Source organism: Globicephala melas, chromosome 7 (genome assembly GCF_963455315.2).
Source record: "Globicephala melas chromosome 7, mGloMel1.2, whole genome shotgun sequence".
NCBI lineage: Eukaryota > Metazoa > Chordata > Mammalia > Artiodactyla > Delphinidae > Globicephala > Globicephala melas.
In genome coordinates this window covers 113864022-113881294 of record NC_083320.1, presented here as the reverse complement: position 1 = coordinate 113881294, position 17273 = coordinate 113864022, and the positions used below count along the sequence as shown (strand labels likewise).

At 55.9% G+C, this 17273-nt stretch overlaps 1 protein-coding gene across 1 annotated transcript in view; it reads left to right on the top strand.

The window, feature by feature from the left end:
• Positions 1–17273, top strand: part of GLI2 (GLI family zinc finger 2) — a 255907-nt gene that overhangs the window by 48712 nt on the left and 189922 nt on the right. Inside the window, exon 2 of the mRNA XM_060302608.1 lies at positions 15493–15667. Coding sequence (XP_060158591.1) covers positions 15523–15667 — 145 coding nt within the window. The 5' untranslated portion in view covers positions 15493–15522. The remainder of the gene's footprint in view (positions 1–15492; positions 15668–17273) is intronic.

Here is a 17273-nt window from a genome sequence, read left to right as displayed (position 1 = left end):
GGCAGACCGTCCTCCTTTGCCCTGCTGCCGTCGGGGCACTGGGAGCAGTAGCCCCCTTTCTGAGGCCTGGGAAGCCACGCCCCCTCAAAACTGGTCACTTTCCGAGATTACTCCTACACCCCTATCCTTCGTGGTTAGAAGCAAGGCTAGATTTGTAACGTCTCCTGGCATTTTCTCTATTTTCATTACTAAATAGCATTTTAACGGAAAAAGCAGTATGACTTTACATTAAGGAACATTGCCAGAACCCAGCATGACCCCAAGTCCCATTGTCCTAACACAAGAGTTTTTTTCCTATATATTGTCTCCAGTTTATTCTCCAGTTGGAGTTATGGGATGCATTCAAGTTTGCTGTATTTTCACCTCCCGCACGATCTCAAACATTTCTGTCTTCATAACAGTGACCTAAAATAGCTGCAATACTCTTCCACTGTGTTGCTAAAATACAATGTATTAGAAACGATCTCCCTCCTGTTAACATGGAGGTGGCTGCCAGGGCTTTGCAAGCGTGGATGAGGGGACATGTTGCACGTGGTCTGGTCCGCGGCAGGCCAGGGGCTTAGCAGATGCTTTCCTGCAGGTGGTGGGCTTTTAGCAGTCAGGCTGGCTGCAGTTCTGCTCCCTGGTACACCCTAAAGCCACACGCCACCCAGCAGGTCTCCTTTGCTTTAAGTGCCTTCTGCTTGTGAGGCGCTGTCTAGATGTTTCGTAGTCGTGAAATCACGATCATTCGTAACAGCCCTGGAACATCAAATTCTTGGCTCCGTTTTCCATCAAGCGATTCTAAAGTAAGGAGGAGCTGGGTCACGTGCCCCCAGTTTCCGGCAAGAGGCCGACCCGGGCTTTGGATCCGGTGCTTCACGGCACTGCCTGTCCTTTGGTGAGCTTCCCACCCCCGGGGGGTGATCACGCAGAGGCTGGATCATGAAGTGTCTAGAGTACTTTAGATCAGGGTTTCTCTACCCTGGCTGGGTAATTCTCTGTTGTAGGCGGCTGTCCTGATCATTGCAGGATGTTTAGCAACATCCCTGGCCTCTACCCACTAGCAGCTAGTAGCACAATTTGGAAACAACAAAAAATGTCTCTGGGTGTTGCCAGTCATCCCCTGGGGGTCAAATTCACCCCCAGTTTCTCAGCTGCTGGAGAGGATTCCTGAGTCGGATGGGAGGTTGGTGACTGGATCTCTGAGGACCTCTGGGACCTTGTGGGGCTCCCCACATGGTGGGATCCCTTGGTGGACTCTGTCCGCATCTGTAGTGGTTGATTGGAGAGACTGGGTATGGTGACATTGTGGAAGGAGTCGTGGGACCCAGGTTCAGAAGTGCCTCTTCCACGTGTGGACCCAAAGTCCAGACGCAAAGCCTCCCAATCATGCGATGTGCCCTGGGGCGGGTACCCTGCTCCCAGTAACGACGGTGGGTGACAGTCCTGTGACCGGGGACACCTAACCCTTTACCTTCTCTGTGGCTTCTGGCCATTTTGGAGGACTCGCCTCATTTGAGGAAACCTTGCGTGTCACCCTGGTCTCTGACAATGGGCTGGGACATCCTGGAGCATCTTCCCGGGGGCGGTGCTGTCAGGAGTCCAGAGCCGAGCCCACCCGTGGCACCTCGACTCACACATCAGGCCGGGGTGGGGGGCGGCACTGGCAGGGAGACTGTGATTTGCGGGGCTGCGAGTAGACTTGGGCTTTAAAGAGTCCTCTCATTTCCTCTCCGGAAGCCTTCAAAAGGCCCTGGGAACAAAAGGAGCTTGATTGAGTGTCCCTTGGAGAGCTTCATCGAGAGGGGGGGAAGAACAAGCAGCACACACTACAAAGCCACTTCATTCTGCGTATGGTGTCATGCCAAGAAGCACTGAAGTGCGGGGACAAGCAGAGAGGCATGCTCTTTTTATCAAGAGAGTGTGGATTGGCGGTTAGAGCCGAGGACAGCCATCAGCAAACTGTGCAGGGATTTTGGCACCCCTCACTCCTCTCCAGCCTCCTCCCTCCAGCCTGCTCCATTCCTGTTCCCTTCTACTTAGAGACATTAACTTTTTATATGACAGCCACTTAAGGCCTGACCTTATCCCAGGGCACTTTGCATTTCAATAGGCTGTTCTTGAAAAATGAAAAAGCTTCAAATAAGTGAGTCTCTAATGGTAGAATTTCAGGTAGTGAGTAGGAGGTGACTTTTTTTTTTTAGCCAGAGAAGTGACTCTCTAATGGTAGAATTTCAGGTAGTGAGTTCTGTCAGGCACCTTCTAGGCTGCATCCTTCTGTCAGACTCTCAGGGACAGTTAAATAACTTTAACAGCCATCGACTGTGTGGCAGGCAGTAGTAGGGGACGGTCTAGAAGACGGCTGACTTCAGAACGCTGGGTTTATTACTCTGATGGCTCCCACTCATTGCATATTTGTAGGACACTGACCATGTGTTGGGCAGTGTGTCAGGGGCTGGGAGCAAATGTCAAAGAGCCAGACCACCCGGAGAGATGGTTAAGCAGACTGGAAGTGTCTCCCGAGCTCTGTGTGATGTGGGAACCCTGGAGGCCCTCCTGGGGGAGGTGGTGCTGGCCTTAGGCTTCAAGGTGTAAATAGGAGTTCATTGGGCAGGGGTGGGGAGAGCATGATCGCAGAGGCTGACAGGCAGTGTCTGGGGGTTGCAGACTTCTGGAAACACCACAGTGTGAAGGACGAGGTCTGAGTTGGTGGGAACAAGGCTGAAGAGGTAGGGAGGGCATGGGCCTTGGGGGTTCCCTGTGCCCAGATGTGCAGTTTTCCACAGGCTCTGAGGGTCAGTACTCACCCTCTGCTGGACACTGGCCTCAGGCTTCCCTCTCGCTGCCCAGACACTGCCCTCCATCTGCTTTAGCAGACCTTTCTGGACCTCGCCTGTCCTCCCTTTAAAGATGCTTATACACCTGTTCCTCCAGCAAGCCCTCCCTGACCTCCCTCAGGTTAGCCCAGGCCCCCTGTGGCCTCCTGAGCTAGTCTATCAGGAAGCGTATTCTCATTGTCACTGTCTGTTTCGTTTCAGCCCTGTCCCCCCTTGGCTGGGCGCTCTGGGAGAGCAGTGCTGTGTTTAATTCACCTTTGCGATCAAGGTCACAGCCCAGGCTTGCCACACAGTGGGCCCTTGGGAAATGGTGATCTCACTCTTGTCCTGAGTCTTGGAGCCCTGGGACTTCCCTGGCCTCCCTGAGTGGGCATGTCCTCAGGCTGCAGCCCACCTACCTAGGGCTGGGTGGGTGTCAGGTTCCAGGCCTGAGGGCCCAGACAACCGGTTAGGGCTGTGATGTGTGACGGCCAGGGGACGGGAAGGGAGTGTGCGGGCATGTGGTCTCCCAGGCGTGCAGGAAGCCCAGGAGAGGTGGGGACTGGCTGGGCAGGGTCCCGGCCCCACCTGGGACAGCTTAGCAGGTGTGCAAAGCTGCCAGCCAAAGGCGGGACACTCCTGTTGGCTTCAGTGGCCAGGGTGGTGCTGGCACAGCCTGGGGAAAACCCGTGGCTGAGTCTGGCAGAGACACCGATGGAAGAGCTGGGTGCGGGCATCGCCTGGGCCATGTGGGGAAGGCCGTGGCCGGGCAAGTCAGAGCAGCGTGCTGCGCAGGCTGAAGCAGGAGATGCCGGCCCACCCACTGGCCTGGTTTCCCCCAGAGCCTTGAGGGCAGAGCAGCTGCCCTAGATCTGCAGCCAGCCCTTCCCAACCTGCTCTGCTCCCTACCCCAGGCCCAGCACCACCTGCGGAGAGGGAGACCTCAGGCCTAGGAGATTGTTGGTGCTCAGTATACGATTGCTGGTCCGTGGATGCAGGTGGCTGCTGTCTGTTTACTTGTGTCCTGTCTGTGCTCCCCACGTGCCCAAATTCCTGTTTCTACCCAATTGTGGCATGACATGACACTCCCCGGGGGGTCCTGCCTGCCCATCTCGCTGGTGGGGCGCTGAGCCCAGAGATGGGGGACACTTACCCAGAGTTGCACAGCCAGCGAGTCACGGTACTCAGAGGAGTGATGTGGCCAGCTGAGGCCAGCCAGCTGAGGCATGAACTGGTAAGGAGCCTCGTGATAGTTCCTTTGCATCGTTGGCAAGGAAGGGGCTGCTCTGTGTATGAGCTGCCTGGGCAGGGGACGTTACCAGGTGACCTCTGGAGGCTTTTCTTGGTGCTGGACTCTGGGATCAGAGGAAGATGTGTTTTGGGCCCTAGAGGGGCTCCTTGCCTGGCAGCCTCGTGATTCCAAGGGTCCTCAGCAGGCCTAAAGCAGGGAAATCAGACCAGGATCCTCTCCACCTCTGGACAAGTTTAGCCTCTTCCTGCAGCCAGCCCAGAGCTGCCCCTGCCACCCAGCTGGGGGCCAGCGCTGCCCAGGCCACTGCTCAGGAGAGCCTCTGTGACTTTGGTCGCTTGCGCCGAGACGTTTGGACAGATTTGTCCAGGGTCTGCAAAAGCCCCACCCCCGCCATCCGAGACCTGGGCCGAGGCCGGGGTCCCCCTGCACCTAGGGGCCGTGGTTTGGGTTATGATTAGAAGGACATGGGAAAGCCACCTGTACCATGCCTCTGACTCCAAAATGCCATTCCCCAGCCTGCAGTTCCACTGGGAGCAAAGAGCTCCTTGGGATGAGTAATGGCTCAGAAAGCAACTTTTAACCAACAAACACTCAATTTTTTATTTGTCTTGAAAATGGTGTGCGCTTACAGCACAGGAGGTAAGTTTCCATGCACTTGGGTCCTCGGCACTGTCCATGGCAAAGCCTTCCCTCCCAAGGGTTTACGCGTTAAGGGAAGGGGTGCAGTTCATATGCCAGTAGCGGTTTTGCCCTCAAGAGCTTTTCCATCGCTGAGCTGGCAAACACTGCCTGTGACAGGCATTAGGGGTTGCTGACAGCCCCCCTCCTGGCCTCACAGCCAGCCTGTGCTGTCGTCCACCTCCCCTGTGCTGCTGGGTCCCAAGAGCCCCTCCAGAGCCTTGTGGGCAACGGGGCTTGAGGTGAGGCTAGGAGAAGAGGAAGGTTCTCTCAGTTTGTGTGTTGAGTCGTCATCAAACGTGGAGTAAGCCTTTGTCCGGGGCCGGCATAACGGGCGTGGGCACGGCAGTGGTACTCAGAGTACAGCCACTTTGGGACTTCCCTGGCGGTCCAGTGGTTTAGACTCCACGCTTCCAATGCAGGGGTGCAGGTTCGATCCCTGGTCGGGGAGCTAAGATCCCACAGGCTGCGTGGCCAAAAGAAAAAAAATAGAATACAGTGACGCGGGAGTTTGCCCTCGGGGGGCACAAGGCGGAACTGGCCTGGTGGGGGGCTGGCAGGGCAGGCTCTGGGGAAGTAGCATTGCAGGCAGAGCTGGAAGTGTGTTAAACTGGGCGATTTCGGGGTGGACCTGGGGGGCGGTGAGCCTGGAGGGGTGGATGGGGGCAGATCCCGGAGTGGGGCCTTGGTGCCATGCAGAGTATTTGGACCTTGTTATGCAGCCACTTCCCCGCCTTTCTGGTCCTCTTCCCGCCTCAGAACCTCCTTTGGGGGGTTTCTCCACTCACTGGGTCTCTGTCCTTGACTCCCGCCCGTCCCCAGGCTCGGATGAAGGGGCCCTGGCAGGGGCCTTGGTGCCGGTGATGCCCGTACGCCAGGCCTGTTCCTGCCGTGCCCTCCACCACCGGGCCCCTGCGGGTGGGCACCTCCCCGGCCTGCAGCCTGCCCAGGGCCGTCTGTTTTTACTCCTTGGGGCAGAGGCAGAGCTTGTTTCTCCCCCGCCGCCGCTCAGGAATCGCGCCTCAGAAGCACACAATGCAGCTGTTAAAATATCTGGGTCTGGCCTGGCGGCTGCACAGCAAACCCCTTGTTCACCTCGCAGACGGCGCGCCCAGGGGCCGAGCTGGGCCTGCCTCTGCTGGCCGCCTGCTGGGGGGGTGGGGCGGGGAGAGACCCCGGGCCTTGCTCGGGACTTCTGCTGCTTTGGGCCTGTCCACGGAGGAAGGGGACAGACAGCAGCATTTGGAATCGGCAGGACAGCACGTTCTAGAGAGATGTCAGCCTGAGCATTTGCACGTTAGAGCCCAGAGGCCCAGACACCTGTGGTGGGGCGTCAGGATGGAGAGGAAGGGGGGCCACGGGCTGCCTTGTCCAGTTTCGGACAGGCCTGCTGCCGGTGCCGGGGCTCCTCGGTCAGGTCTTCCTGCCCCAGTTGGCAGACAGGTGGGTGGTCTCGCTGGGGCTGCAGTTAGGATAACGTGGTGGGCATTTGAGTCGGGACCCCTGTATATGCCAGGCCCTGTGTTCTTAATCCTCTCCATGAGGGACACGCCGTTGTCATCCCCATTTTACAGATGAGGAAACTGAGGCTTGGGGGGACTCAGTTCTTATTCATCGCTCTAGGTAGCGCTGGGATGCGAACGTGGATCTCCTTTCTCCAGAGTCTGCCCTCCCCGTGTGCCCCCCCGAAGGTGCCGGCTGCTGCTGACGTGTGCAGGGGGTGTTGTCAAAGTCTCAGAAGCAGCACCAGGAGGTGGGTTGGCTCTGACTAGGGTTCAGGTGGGAGGGTGTTAGGCAGGCTTCCCAAGGTTTAAAGCGTGGCTTCCTTGCATAGAGCAGGGAGGAGAGAATGTTCTGGGCAGGAAAGCAATGGGACAGAGGCAGGGGGATGGAGACGACCTGGTATTTTCAGGGAGTGAAACCACATGCAAGGGAGTGGAAGCTGCAATGCCATCTGAAGGGTGAGCTCTTACCCACACCCTCCCGGAAAGAAAAAGCCTCTTGCCCAGCTCCGGGCCCCCTGACGCCCATCTCCCCTTATCTGAGCCTGGCTGCTGCATTTCCCATCGTTGGGGCCTCCCTGGCTGCTGTTCTGGCCCAGCAAGTCAGTGCATTGGGGTCATGATCTGTTTTCCGGCGCACCAGCAAGCCCAGGGGCTGGGCACATGAGGGAGCTTTCCTACTTGGAAAAATACATTCAAGGAACGATAAAGAAGCAGGTGCCCCGCTAGGAGAGTGGTTTCTGCATGGTGCCCGCCTCTGGCCACAGCGGGTAGAGGGGAGGCCTTTGACCTGAAGCTCCTGGGAGCAGCTGGGGTTGTGGCAGCCAGGCTGGCTGGCTGGCGCTGCAGAGGTGTGTCCGAGACTCCAGAGGCACAACTCCTCACGAAACCTCGGTCTCCCCCAATCCTGTCTTCCTTGGAAAAGGGTGCCCGCTTGTAGGGGTTCGCCTGCCTGGCCAGCCTTGGGCCAAGCCCCATTGGGGACCCTATGTTTGCAGAGCCACTGCTGCAGGGTGTTCACGGTCCTGCGGGGAAGCTTGACCGCCTTCTTAACCATGCTGGGAGTAGGGAGGATGCTCTGTGTTACAGGGGAGGGGACGGAGGCTCAGAGAGGGAAAGCCGCGTGGCTGGACACACCACTGATGTGGACCGCGCTGGCCCAAGCATCAGCGTCTCTCACTCTGGAGAGGAAAATACACACATTTTAAAAGAAGATTATTTTGTCCCTGGCCGTGAAGGGCAAGCAGAGCGTCCCCAGCTTGGCGCCGTCCTGGGGAGCCCTCCCCTCACCCCCGTCCCGGTCCCTTCAGGATGGGAAAGCGAGTGTCAGTTTGATCCAGGGGGTCTGAGCCGAAGCCCATGTCTGGCTCCCTCATGCCTTCAGCATGACGGGCTAGGACGCCCTTTGCTTTCCTGTGGCTGCCCTGGCACTGTGGTGCTGGACGGCTGTCCCTAGGGTCTGGAGCGCCCTTTAGAATGTCCATTTTCTAGGTGGCAACACTGAGGTGACGGGAGATGGAAAGACTCAGTCGTCCACTCAGGGAGGATGTTGACGAGTCCTCGGGACCTTGGGGCCATGAGAGAGAGAGTCTGCTGCCATCTTTTTAGTTACAGTGTCGTTATAATTATCATTACCAGAACTTCCCTGGTGGTGCAGTGATTAAGAATCCGCCTGCCAATGCAGGGGACACGGGTTCAAGCCCTGGTCTGGGGAGATCCCACATGCCGTGGAGTAACTAAGACCATGTGCCACAACTACTGAGCCTGCGCTCTAGAGCCCACAAGCCACAACTACTGAGCCTGCGTGCCACAACTACTAAAGCCCGTGCACCTAGAGCCTGGGCTCCGCAACAAGAGAAGCCCCCGCTCGCCGCAACTAGAGAAAGCCCGCGTGCAGCAATGAAGACCCAACGCAGCCCCCCCAAAATAATTAATTTAAAACCCCCATTTTTAATTATTATTTTACCTTTCATCAGCGTTGCATTGGCGACGCATTTTTCACTCCAGGAACTTTCACGTGTTTTATCTCATTTGATCACAAAAATAAGTCTATGATCAAGGCTGGCCGGGTGTTTATTATGTGTATGTGTATCCAGGGTATGTGTGTGTGTGTGTCTGTATCTCTCTACACATACGTGTATGTGTGCGTGCGTGCATGTGGTGTGTGCATCTGTATGTGACTTTGTGTGCACTTGTGGGTGGCCCTGTATGAACGTGTGACAGGGTGTATATGTGTGCCCACGCTCACACAGGTGACTGTGTACATGGTCATGGTTGTTGCTGTAGGTTGTGTGTGCTCTTCGTGTGTGCCCACGCGTGTGGGGCCCAGGCAGTGCGCCGCACGGGTGAGATCAGACAGGAGGTGAGAACACCAGGGCCCCGAGGTGGCCAGGATCGCTGGGAAGCGAGGTTTCACCTCTCTCCCAGAGGCTGATTTCGCCTGGGGAAGCTGCTCTCATTCCTGTGACTCACTCATCAGGAGAGCTCAAAGCAGCCAGCTGGTGGGATTGCAGGGTTCAGAGCGATTTGGTCATTCTCCTCTGATTATTTTTTTAATTAATTAATTTATTTAATTTATTTATTTTTGGCTGCGTTGGGTCTTTGTTGCCACGCGTGGGCTTTCTATAGTTGTGGTGAGTGGGGGCTACTCTTCGTTGCGGAGCACGGGCTCTAGGCGCTCAGGCTTCAGTAGTTGTGGTGTGTGGTTCAGTAGTTGTGGCTTGCAGGCTCTAGAGCGCAGGCTCAGTAGTCGTGGTGCACAGGCTTAGCCGCTCCGCGGCATATGGGATCTTCCCAGACCAGGGCTCGAACCCGTGTCCCCTGCATTGGCAGGCGGACTCTTAACCACTGAGCCAGCAGGGAAGACCTCTGATTATTAATTTATTCTTCAAGCCCGTCCTTTCACTCCAAGTTCTTCATCTTTGCTGTGCTGTGGCCCCCTCCTCAGAATAATGCTGTAAATGCATAGGATAAAATGCATAGGATTGGGATGGATAAATTAGGAGTTTGGGATTAACATATACACACTACTATATTTACAATAACCAACAAGGACCTACTGTATAACACAGGGAACTCTACTCAATATCTTGTAATAACCTTTAAGGGAAAAGAATCTCTGTGCTAAAAACCTGAAACCAGCACAACATTGTAAATCAACTATACTTCAGTAAAAAAATAAAATGCATAGGATTACGAAGGAGGCCAATTGTCCTGACTGCAGCGACCATAGCTTAATAGACGTGCTTTGCTGGCACAACTGGCAAGGTCGGGGGTGGTGTCTAATGCCGACCTTGACCTTGAGCGCAGCACCATGGTGAGCACAGGTGATGCCCCAAGACGGGATGTGAGCACACCCGTGGCTTGTGCTGGTGGCAGGCTCACAGGCACTATGCCTTTTACCCACCTTCATGTCGGAGGGAAACACCAACTTCCGGTTCCAAATTAACAGAGATAAAAATACATTTATTTCCATTCATTTGCTTTAATTGGAACTTACCGATTATTTGGAAGCTGGAAGCAATCTTAGAAGCACCCCATGTAGTTTCTGCTGAACCTGCCTGTGCATCAGAAACAGCCGTGGAGCTTTTTTTTAAAGTTTGGATATTTTGCCCCCCGCCCTGTGCCTGAACCTGTGGCGTCAGAATTGGCAGGGGAAGGACCAGGAGTGTTTCCAGAGGCTCGGGGTGCTGCCAGCACCCCCAGGGGTACCGAGACCCTGGGGGGCAGGCGTGCTGTGTGCAGCTCCAAATGGAAGGGAGCTTCTCCTGGCTGCAGGTCCGGTGTCCCCCCTTTCCCGGGCAGAAGCCCAGGAGCGTGGCCTCCCGGGTAACGTGGAGGTGTTGACTCTCTCCTTGCCCCGTGGGCGCTGTGCTCTCAGCCCCTCTTGTTCTGGAACCTTTTGTGGAGCCCATGGGCAGTCCGCCAGCATATCCCACAGGCCGCCAGCTGAGGTCTGGGGACCCGAGGCCCCGCTCTGCTGTCCCCAGCTGGGCTTCCTGGGACCCTGGGTGCCTGGTGTTTACCCAGAAATTGTGCTAATTCCGGTAATTCCCGTGACTTACGCAGCCTCTCGGCTCTGTCTGCTGCTTTCCTCTCCTGGAAGGGAGGGGGAGGGGGAGGGCCGTGGCTGATCTGTGGAACACGAGGCCTGTGACGCAGTGGTCCCTGCAGGGGACACCCCGCTCCCCGACTGGGTCAGCTCCCCATGGGCGCTCGTGGAAGCCCAGGCACTCCCAGGCCCACTGCTGTCTGAATACATCCCCTCCCTGCTACTCTGTCCACCTGGTCCTGGGGTGGCCTCGCTCTGAGGCTTCGGGCAGCATTCCAGCCAGAGGACCTGGCTCTAGACCTGGGCCCTCTCCCTCCGTGGAGAGTGGCTTTGGGCAGCTCACCTCTTCCTCTGTAAGAATCGGGAGGATGCCGTTCCCTCTGACAACGTGGCGGGGGGGGGGGGGATGCTGGCGTGAGGCAGCTGAACCTCTTTTTGGCCCTGGCATCCCTGATGCTAAAGTTCAAGGATTCTGAGTTGCTGGCCTCAATTTCCCATCTGCCTTCGGGGATGCTTCCCAGCAGCCTGGGTTTGGTCACTTGGGCCGACCCTGTGGGTGCCTTGTTGAGTCCTTTCAAGCCTTGCTGCCCTCCAGATGCTGGCCTGGTTCCCTGGACCCATCCTTTCCCATCAGCAAGGGGTCTGAGCACGTGCTCAGCTGGACTTGGGGACCCAGGGGCGTGAGGCCTGGCCCTGGCCTGGAGGAGGTCATGGTTGAGCGGGGAGCTAGGTGGGTACATAGCAGGTTTTGGCCAGGCTATATGAGAGGTGCCAGACCCGGGGGAAGGACACCCAGTTCGTTTGGGGTGGAAGCCAGCTCCCGGCCTTTTGCAGTGTGAGGCACGAAGCTGATTGTCCGTAAAGAATTCTGCAATGAGGAGTTAGGGGAAGAATGTACAATTGCCAACTCCTCCCCCCGCATCCTGGTCAGCCTCAGTGGACGGTGCCACCCGCAGGGGCATGGTGTTGGCAGGCGGTCCTGGACAGAGCCTCAGCTTTTGCCTATCCATCGGCTGGTGGTCCCCGTCCACCAGTCTCGCTTCCTTGGGTGCAGCACTAGGACAGGGCCTGTGTCGAATCCTCCTGGGCTTCTGGCATAGGGTTCCTCACACTCAACAGGCACCTCAATGATGCCAGGGAATTCTGGGGCAAATCCCTTTGCACTGCAGGGTCCTCACTCGAAGGACAGCTCTCTGTGATGCTCCAGTGTACAGCTTTGGGGCCAGACAGCCTGGGTCCAAGGTCTGGCACAGCCACTTTTAAGCTGTGTGTCTTTGGACAAGTTATCAACCTCTCTGAGCATTGGTTTCTTCCTATGTAAAGTGTCGTGAGGATTAAATGAACTCACTCTTGCAAAGAGCTTGGCACCTGGTAAATGCTTGTTCAAGGTTTGTCGTTCCAGCTATCATTTTGATTTTTGTCCTTACTTCCAAATTCAAGGTGTGTTTCAAAGTTGAGCCTAAATTCCTTCACCTGAGCTTCTTGGGAAGAAAACCCAGATTGTTCACAAAATCACTCGTATTTCCAAGAGCTGTGATTTTCTGCCTCAGAGGTGCACAGTCCTTGCCCGGCATTCCTGAGCTGTTGCTCCATGCCAGCCTGAGTGGGGAGCAGCTCCGGACCTGGTGGTGATGATGAATACAGATGGGGGTGATGGGATGCTGTAGGGATCTGGAAGCAGAAGTGACCTTGATTGGGGAGGAGCTGGGGGCCTTCCCAGAGGAGGTGACGTCTGAGTGGCATCTTGAAGGAAGAGTAGGAGTCCATCACACAGAAAAGGGTGAAGGGTTTCTGGTGGGTGTTCCAGGGTCAGGGCTGGCTGCTTGTGAAGGGTGCGGGGGTGTGGGGGGAGATGAGGCTGCAGGTAGACCCAGGAAGGCTTTGCCTGAAGGCCCCAGGGGCTCAGCGAGGCCTTGGCCAGACTTGGTTCGGGGAAGGTGCCTGGCTGTAGGGTAGAGGGGGACCTGGAGGGGGACCAGGACCCAGAAGGGAAGGATGCCTGGCAGAGCAGCCAGCTGGGAGAGGCCCCGCAGGCCAGGTGCTTTGCGGGTGAACTGATGGGAATCGCAGCTGATCAGATGGGGGGGTGAGGATGGGGTGGGACGGTGGCCCAAAGTGCCGGCCAGGTGGATGGGAGGGTGGCCCCTGCGGCCAGGCTAAGGGGGCAGAGAAGGTGGAGCAGGCGTGGCCCAGGGGCTGTTGCTGGTGGCCGCTCAGCCAGCCAGCCTCTTACAGCACAGATTATACAAATAGGCTTAAAGGATCAGCTGGCGATCCCGAAATCTCCAAGCCAGAGGAAACCTTATAACTCACCAGAATCCTCAGGGAGATTTCCCTGTCCTTCATCTATCTTGGGGTTTCTGGACAGGGGTTTTGAAAGACTGGAAACCATACAGTCTGGTGGGTGAGGTAAATCCGGGAGGTCCAGAGCTTGGGCTGTTCGCTTAGCAGGCTGGCCAGGCTGCAGCCACCTCTGGCTTCACACCCATCACTCTTGTATACTCCCGCTTTTTGCTTAGAAAACCATGAGAGTATCGTGCAGACTTTTAAAAGGTGAGGTTCTGGGGCCTGCAGATGTAAGATTTGCAGCCGCCGGGGATGGAGCTGACCATCGCCTTTGGTTTCTGCCACCCGCGATCCACGGGCTCTGCCCAGAACCCTCTCCTCCCACCAGCGTGCAGACCCACCTGCCTTCCTTCTGAAACAGCAGCTGATCTTCTTTTCATGGCAAAGATTCCTGACTAAATGTCTGTGCCTCTGTCTCTCCCTGAGCCCACCTGGGCCCTGGTCACCACCGTGCAGCGCCGGGGCCTCTTAGAGCCTGTGATGGAGATAATCCTTCCTGGCATTTCTTGCTTGGGTTGGACTCCTGGCCCCACACTCTCCTGGTGATTTTACTTTCTCTTCCTTCCTGCTCCTTCATCCCTGCTCACTTCCTTGGCTGGTTTCTCTTCTCCCTCCTGGAAATGTTGGAACGCCCCGTGTCTCGTTCTGGAGCTTTCTCTACTTCTTCCCTCCGCCCTCTCCCTTGGAGATCTTGCCCTGTGGCTGCCATATTCCCATCTCTAGCCTCTGCCTCTCCCCAAGCTCTGCCTTGCGTTTCCAACAGTCTTGCTTATCTTTAAAAAAAAATTTTTTTAAACCTTTTTATTTTCTGTTGGAGGAGAGTTGATTAACAATGTTGTGATACACTAAAGTGTACACTGAAGTGACTCAGTCATACATAATACATGTATCTATTCTTTTTCAAATTCTTTTCCTATTTGGGTGGTTACATAGTATTGAACAGAGTTCCCTGTGCTACACAGTAGGCCTTTGTTGGTGATCCATTTTAAATACAGCCGTGTGTACATGTCAGTCCCAAACTCCCTAAGTACCCCTTCCCCCCACCATTCCTCCCTGGTAACCATAGGTTCGTTCTCTAAGTCTGTGAGTCTGTTTCTGTTTTGTAAATAAGTTCATTTGTATCATTTTATAGAGTCCACATATAAGCTATACCTTTCTCTTTACATGATATTTTTCTTTCTCTGTCTGACTTACTTCACTCACTATGACATTCTCCAGGAATATTACTCAGCCATTAAAAAGAATGAAATAATGCCATTTGCAAAAAAGTTTTATTGAAGTATAGTTGATGTACAACATTGTGTTAATTTCTGCTGTACAGCAAAGTTATTCAGTTTTACATATATTTTCTTTTTCACATTCTTTTCCATTATGGTTTATCACAGGTTATTGAATAGAGTTCCCTGTGCTCTACAGTAGGTCCTTCCTGTTTCAGTCTCTGCATGTCTTAATAGGCGTCTCAGACTTAACACGGCCCAGACCCAGCTCCTGGTTTTTGCCCCCGAACCTGCTTCTCACCCACTGTGCTCCATCCCAGCAAACAGCCCCACCGTGCAATCGTCCAAGTGCTCAGCGGAAAATCGGAGCCATCTTTGACACTACCCCCATTCTTTTAAGAAAATTGGCTTTCAGATGTCTGTTCCGTAATATTTGATACAAATACTGAATTAGCAGCATCTGTACATGATGAAGCATCAGTTAGTAAAACGCTTGCTTGTGGCCCACCAGCCAGCTGGAGATGGAGCGTTACCTGGGCCCCGCATCCCCCGGGTTCCTCTCTCGTAACCCACGACGACTCCGCTTTCTAGCACACCCCACATCCAGGCCCGAGCAAGGCCTGTGGACTCTGCCTTCAGAGCCACTGTCCTTTTAACTCAGACAACCAATATCTCCCCAGGTCACTGCAGTCGTGCGCCATCCCCCAAATCTGCCCTCCGTACACTGGCAGAGTGACCCCTTTGTACTGTGAGTCCTGTCGTACCCCCCTTCTGCTCAAAACCCTCCAGGGCTGGCACTCACCTTCCTGCTGCTCCTTCAACAAGCCAGCCTCCTTCCTGCCAGGCCCGCGGCTCCCGCCCCTGCCCTCTGGCTGCCGTGGGCTCCCTCAGACCCTCATGTGGCACCCCATCCCTTCCTCAGAGAAGCAGGCCAGCCGCCCCCCTGCCCTTCCCACCCCGCTCTATCCTGCCCCTCTGCTTTCTTTCCTTCTCTCTCGCTAATGAGAGACAAAATATACATTTATCTTCCCCTTTACTTATTATGTCTCCCAAGTAGGATGTGAACTCTGTGGGTTGTATCTCCGGCACCAGGCACAATGCTTGATGCATAACAGGGGCTTGAAGAGCTATTGACTGAATGTGTGCGAGTGCGTAAATGGTGAAAACTCTGTGGAATGCAGGAATGAACGAATGAATGAAAGAATGAACGAACATACACGTGAGTGAGTGAAAGGTGGAGCCGGTGAGCTGCAAAGAAACGGGAGAACGGGGGCTTTCCTCTGAGGACCGCCAAGTCGCGGTTTCTGTATTGATTTTTCTCGTCCTGTGAGGCTGAGATGAGGGGCATCACTTGCTGACCTCATTTCTCAAGGTGGTTCTTGTTAGTCGCCACGCACAGTACTGGGAACTTGTTGCTTAGATTTGAAAAATCGGGGGTAACAGGCAGTGAAAAACGCTCGGCTGTGGTCCGTGAGGTCGTTCAGAAGACCAGATGAATCTCAGAACGAAGAATTCTCAAAATTAATTAAACCCTCCTTCGCAATGATCAGAGAAGGAGCGCGTGGCGGCAGCGGGTGGGAATCTGCGTCGGCGCGTCCCGGCTGGGTCTGGGGGCCGCGTTGGTGAGTGTCTTTGTCTCCTCCTCCAGGGCTGCCACCCAGGACTATGCGTGGCTAGGATGGAGACGTCCGCCTCAGCCACGGCCACGGACAAGAAAGAAGCCAAAAGTGGGATCCTGGAGGGCGTCGCTTTCCCCGACCCCGGCAGGAAGGCCTCGGCCCTCGCGGTGGCCACTGCGGCGGCCGCGGTAGCCACCCAAGGAGGTACTTTCTGTTCTGCATGGTTGGCGGGGGGTGTTTTTCATGAGCCCGTTCGGACTGAATGAGACGGGAGGCCGATGTCATCGGGCAGCCATGCGGGGTTTATGGGGGAGCAAGAGGGCGCCCCAGCTTTGGGGACCCCAGGCACCAGGATGGATGCCTGTGGGTGGATCTCGAAGGTCCAGCCACTCCCAATCGGGGGGTTTGGGCATCTCAGGCTCCAGCAGGAGAAGGGGAGGGGAGGCAAGGGAGGCTCGGGGCTGTGGGGCAGCCCTGGGGTGCATTCTGTCGGCACAGATGTGCCAAAGAGGCTGCTGGTTGCCTCCGGCCTGCCAAGGGCTATTTTGGAAAGTAATTGTCTCCTGATCCTTTCTGGCTGTAATTAGAGGGTCAGGTACAGAATTTAGCATCCTTAGGTGAGTTTCTGGCCAACTTAATTATAACAGAAGGACCCCCCGAGCCACAGCCTCTCATTTTACTGCCCCGAAGAGAAGTAGTCTCTGGTTTCCACTGGTCCGTGCCAGCATCCCGTTGGGAAAGCTTGGCGGGAAGACGAGACCTCCCCTTGTGTCTGCGCGGTCCATCTGGAGGCCACAAAACTATTTCTGTCTCCGAGGAATGGAGAGACTTAGATTTCTTTTCTTCCCCTTTTTATTCAAGTGCATTTAGTCATGCCCTGTTGCTCTCGCCGCTGAAGCACAGCTCCCAGAGCAGCGGGGGAAATGCGCCTTCGCCGGGGTGGGGTGTGAGTGCCGGCCGCGCCACTCACATGTTGACGTCTGCAGGTCGCGGGGGGCTTTGTTCAAGTGCAGACCCCCAGTCGGTGAGTCGGGGCGAGGCTGAGTTTCTGAAATTCTAACCAGCGCTCGGATGATGCTGGGACAGCCAGTCCACAGGCCGTGCTGGGTGCAGCCTAGGGCCAGAGTGCAGGGATTTGGAAGGACACTCAGAGCGGGTAGGAGTCATTGTTTCCAAGAGCGAACTGGAGGCCCTCTGGTTCATTGTTACTACACTGTTTCTGTTCCCCCCCCCCACCACCCGTGATTCTCAGTTGGAGGTCATTATCAGGATGTGTGGCCCAAGCCAGGACGGGGCGAGCCCAGGCCAACCTTCGGGTATTAGGACTCCTGCTCTGCGTGACACCCCTTGACCCCCGTCCCTGCCAGGAGCCGGGCTCTCTAGGCCCTCCCTCTGTGAGGGTGGAGGAAGGAGCCAAAGCCCAGGGTGGACCACATGCAGGTGGTGTCGGGAGCCAGGGGATGGAAGGCCCAGGGTGGGGGTCTGGCGGTGGTCCCAGGGCTGGCTTGTCCCGGGCCTGGCTGGGTCTGCACGTGGTCTGTTCCTTCTCCTGGGTCAGGGCCCACCCTGGCCTGTGGCGATTCCTCAAGCCGTCCCTCTGCCTGATGCAGAGGCGCCTGGGCCTCTGAGGCCTGAGTGGCCTCGGTGCCTCTCTGACCCGCACCCGGGCCCTCAGCTGTCCCCGCCTCGGCCTCTCCCTAGCCCGGACCCTCACCCTCTCTGGAGCCATCAGTGCATCGTGAGCTGCCACGCAGCCCAATTCACTGCCACGTCCTGTAGCCGAGAGCAGACGCGTGGTCATTAGAGAGAA